This window comes from Gymnoscopelus microlampas, assembly GCF_963454915.1.
Source record: "Gymnoscopelus microlampas genome assembly, chromosome: 6".
Lineage (NCBI taxonomy): Eukaryota > Metazoa > Chordata > Actinopteri > Myctophiformes > Myctophidae > Gymnoscopelus > Gymnoscopelus microlampas.
Window position 1 is genome coordinate 30,253,851 of NC_139943.1, and position 5,047 is coordinate 30,258,897.

Genomic DNA, 5,047 nt, shown 5'->3' on the forward strand with positions numbered 1-5,047 from the left:
ATCAGTTTATGCTTGGTAACAATGTGAGTAAATGCCCAGAAAATTTGGGAACACATATTTGTTTCATTAAAATGGAATTTTTGGGAACATTTCTTCAACCAGGGGCATGGCTTTGACGTCAAAACTTCCTACTCTCTGGAACAGCCTTCCTGATGCCCTGCTGCAACTGTGTTATCTTTTAAAAGCAGGCAAGAGCCTGCCTGCTTGCCTGCCTGCATTTTTATTGTCAATGGGGTGGGTGTATATCTGTTAGTATAATGTTTGCATATTTCCATAGTTTTTTTTTACTGGACACAGGCACAGTAAAACATTGTGTTCATGGTATAGTTTACTGACATTAAGGAAACATTTAGTGTTATCTTTTAAAAGCAGGCAAGAGCCTGCCTGCTTGCCTGCCTGCATCTTTATTGTCAATGGGGTGGGTGTATATCAGTTAGTATAATGTTTGCATATTTCCGTTTATTTTTTTTACTGGACACAGGCACAGTAAAACATTGTGTTCATGGTATAGTTTACTGACATGAAGGAAACATTTACTATCAAACAGAATGACTAACACATCACTGTACAAATCATTTACTCATGACAAGACTGTCAGTGGTGGACAGTAACAAAGTACATTTACCTGTGCACTGTAATTAAGGAATGTCTACATTTAAATACAATAATGCATTGATATTAAAAAGAAAATCTACATGTAATTTGTACTTTTGAATTCTTAAATATGCAGACAGACTGCAATTTTCACATTTGACCAGGAGTATCTATACTTTGACTCAAGTACTGGGGTTGAGTACATTGTCCACCACTGGCTTGTGTGTGCGTGTGAGCATGTGTGTGTGAGTGTGTGTGCGCATTAGGCTGCTCTGGGGCTATAGTAAGGCAGCGCTCTGATGAAAGCATCTAGTCTGGAAGTAAACAGGTCACTCTGCAGAGGCTGTCCCAACACACACAGAGGATTCTTCACGATGTACTCGACATAGAGCTGAGAGAGACAGAGAGAGAGAGACCATTAACCAATGCTTTACTGTATGTACTCTACATAGATCGGTTCTATCCCCGCTCGGGTAGCAGATTGATCTCGGTGGCGTTTATATTTGAAGCGCTGTGTGTACTCACCCAATAATTAATTCCTGCGACTTAGAGTCACATATTGTCTTCTAGTTTCATATACATTAGAACGTTCTGGCAGAAAACGTGTGTTTAGTAAAATATCTCCACTTTTCTACGAGTTGCACACGGATAGCATTCAGGGCCCCTGATGGGGCCCGCAATTGTGTGCCCCATACGTTTGTGCTTAGACTGTTTCCAAAGGAAGTTTTCATGTTCAGTCCAGCAGTCATTTTGGGTCCGGGCAGAGAATGATGTCTGTGTGCAACACGTGGAAAAGTGGAGATATTTTTCTAAGCACATGTTTTCTGCCAGAACTTTCAAATGGATATGAAACTAGAGGACACTATCTGACTCCAGGACGCAACAATTAATTATTGGGCGAGTACACACGCAGTGGGATTTAAACCCCGCCGAGATCAGTCTGCTACCCGGGCGGGGATAGATAGGACCGGTCTATGGCTGTGTATTTGGAATACATGAGATGTATGTAATATCACAGACATTCTAGGGCTAGTACTCTACATAGGAGCAGAGAGAGACAGACAGAGAAAAATGATTAAGCAATGCATTGTAGTGTCTACATAGAGCTGAGAGACAGACAGACAGACAATCATTAACCAATGCTTTACTGTATGTGTAGTCTATATAGAGCTGAGAGAGACACAGAAAGACCTTTAACCAATACTTTACTGGCAAAACTATTCTATAAACTTTAGTTTAATTTAGGGGAACTCTGATAAAATACTTTGTGAATATGACCCCAGAAGTACATGCAGTACAATATCAAAAACACACACACACACACACACACACACACACACACACACACACACACACACACACAGACACACACACACACACACAGTGTTACCGTGCTGTATATGTGGTGTAGAGTCTCTCTGGCGTTGGGGACCGACAGGTCGGTGTTCATGATGAACTTCAGTCCTGTTGGAGTTTCATAATAATGAAGTTTATATCTACTGGTCTGAAACGACAAGAATCCATCCTTCCTACAAACAGACGGAGAGAGTTAAGGATAACACTGGAGTAAGACACAGAAAAACAGAGCTGTGTGTGTGCATGCGTGCGTGTGCGGGCGTGTGTGTGTGTGTTTGTGTTTTAACCACATTTTCAGACATTTCTTCCAGTGCAAATGTTAAAGGGCGATGTTGGTGAAACCTGTCATTCTATTGTGAAGAGGACAGGGGGAAATCTGATAGCACTTACAAGCACTGGAAGGTCTTTGAGAGAGAGCTCTACACACACATAACACTTTGAAAAGTGTTATTTCACATCTTAGCGCCTTCGAAACAAAAGATAGACAGGAGTTCAGTTTGGGCATTATTATTAAGTCGTGTGAAGGATACATATCCAGAGGAGACATCTTGTTGACGAAGGAGCGAATGGAAAACAGCATCCCATACATTAACTTAAACTCCTGATAGAGAAATAACATGAGAAAGTAGATATATTTTACCAACATTATCATTATGATACACACATTATCACTGTTATAATTATTATCATCATCATTCATATCATAACCATTAACATAATTATCATTTTGATCATGTAAGTGACCTCATCTTTTGAGATTCCTGCTTGTTTCTTGCGGTTCCATTCACTGTAGTAGAGACAGATCCCATTGCCATCAAATATATACAGGTTATGAACCGTCATCTAGAGTCAGACAGAAAGACACCAATAATAAATATATACAAAAACACAATTAATTCGTTAATCGCAATTAACTGAGTGACAATTAATCGTCATGTAAACATAAAATGGTGACAGAGCCCTGCGTCTTGTGATCCTAGGCTAGATTTACAATGGATCGCTGCGGCTGCTGCTGTTTGATCCTTTAACGTTGTCAGTCACTAATCATGTTTACAGTATTAAAAACATACATTTGTAAATGTATAATAAAAATAGGTAATTACAAAATACACGTGTATAATAACCTTTAAAAGCTTTATAACATGATTAGAATGCAAAACATCAATGTTTACCTTCCTCCACTTCCTGGTAACTTCAGGACCAAACGAGTGTCCAGTCACATGCCTGACAAGAAGGGGAAAAAAGGTAATATAGATAGGAGTCCAATGAGATGCCTGTAAACTTTCAGCTCGGTTTGGTTTGCTATGACTCACTGTAGTTTGTCAAAGCTGTTATGATTACGGTCCATGTTGATTTGGATGAATTGTTGTCCAATCACTCAGTGTACCACATAAATAAAGCATAGCGTAAAGTCAACGCATCTTCAGAGCTACGCCACTGTGCATGGTGATTTTCTGAGAAACACCACTAGATGGCGCTGCGGTAGCGCTGCTGCCACTTTGTAACGAAAACGCCAAAGGAATCCTCGAACAGAAAGACAGCATGTTAAACCCAGTGGTTCTCGACCTGTGGGTCGGGATCTCCAGGGGGGATGTAGATCAGCTATTTTCAAATGGACGAAATTGTTATAGGGTTGAAGTAATTCATGTCTGTTTTGTAATAATAATCCAAATCTACAAAGTAACTAGTAACTAACGTTTTCAAATGAGTGTAGTGGAGTAAAAGTAGCCTACAAGTAGCCTACAATATTTGAGATGTAGTGGAGTAGAAGTAAAAGTACTGAAAATTGGAAATAGGCCTACTCCAGTAAAGTAAAAAATACCTCAAAGTTTTACTGAAGTTCAGTACTACTTGAGTAAATGTACTTAATTACTTTACACCATAGACAACAAGACTAGTAGAAGGGTATAGTATAATATATACACACTGACACACCGTGTATATATATGCCTCAAGTCCACCATCATATATTAGTCTATAAACTTCTAAACATCTAAAGGAACTATTAAAGCATCCTCTGGGATAGTCAGCTGACTAGAAACCTTATTAATGAAGTCTGTAAATCTTTAATGTACGACAGTAGAGATTGTGCGAATGGTTTAATATAAACCTAAGCATCTCTCTGATAAGGGAGACATAAGGACTTAGTGCTGTACTTAGACAGTCTTGTGATTGCAAACACTTGTTATTTTTTAAATTGGAGTGCATAATATGCATAATATGATACGGATGGGTGTGCAGTGGTGTAAAGTAACTAGACAGACTGTCTAGTTACATAAATGTAATAGCATGTAATAAATGTATAAATGTAATAAAATGTAGACAGACTGTCCATGTCCAGACAGAAAGGTCCATTAACTCCATCAGGTGAACTCACCAACTAAGCTACAGTGGCTCCTCCGGAAACTAGTCCACATATTAGAATCACAATGTTAGATCAGTGGTTCTCAAACCTTTTCATGCTAAGGGCCGTGGACCCCCATCTGAAAATGTTTTGTACCAGGGACCTCCAGAAGAGAAGATTTTGTCTTAAACAAATGCAAAATTATTCAAACACAAAAATGTTCAAAAACGCGCTGTGAGCTTGTAGATCTACTATTTATGAATAGCCAACGTATAAAATATGGATAAAGGGGTTTTGCTTGGGACCCCATGGAACCCCCTCGAAGACCCCCTGGGGGTCTCCGGACCCCACTTTGAGAACCACTGTGTTAGATGACTAGGCTCTCACAGTAGGTATAAGCACTTTGCTCAGCTAAGCCAGCTCACATCTCAGATCAACTCCCATTTATCTGTTGTGACAGCTCTGAACTTATCATGGCCATTAAGGCAGTCAAAGTGCTTTGAAGGGAAAATGTCACAAAAAACTTGTGGTGTTTTTGTTGTTGTGTGATTTTAATGTGCTGTCCCATTTAAATGGAAAAACAAGTCATTAAATGCAAGACTAAATTCACTTTCATTTGTTGCAGGAAAATGCTAGTTTTGTGTTTTAATTCGGTGTTCAGAGTGTGTGGGAGCAGTAGACAAGTCTGACTTAACTACATTTTAACATTGAAATTACAGCCTTTCAAACATGTTAAATTTGATATATAAACAA

The 5,047-nt window shown here is 39.1% G+C and overlaps 1 protein-coding gene across 1 annotated transcript; it reads right to left on the reverse strand.

Moving 5' to 3' along the window:
• Nucleotides 1-355: 355 nt before the first annotated feature.
• trappc1 (trafficking protein particle complex subunit 1) lies at nt 356-3,169 on the reverse strand. Its single transcript, XM_084060478.1, has 5 exons — nt 3,123-3,169; nt 2,695-2,793; nt 2,481-2,551; nt 1,985-2,123; nt 356-985 (listed from the first exon to the last, which is right to left on the reverse strand). Exons 2-5 carry the CDS (start codon nt 2,791-2,793, stop codon nt 857-859), a joined length of 438 nt encoding a protein of 145 aa, XP_083916604.1. The 5' UTR covers nt 3,123-3,169; the 3' UTR covers nt 356-856.
• Between the last annotated feature and the right edge of the window lie 1,878 nt (nt 3,170-5,047).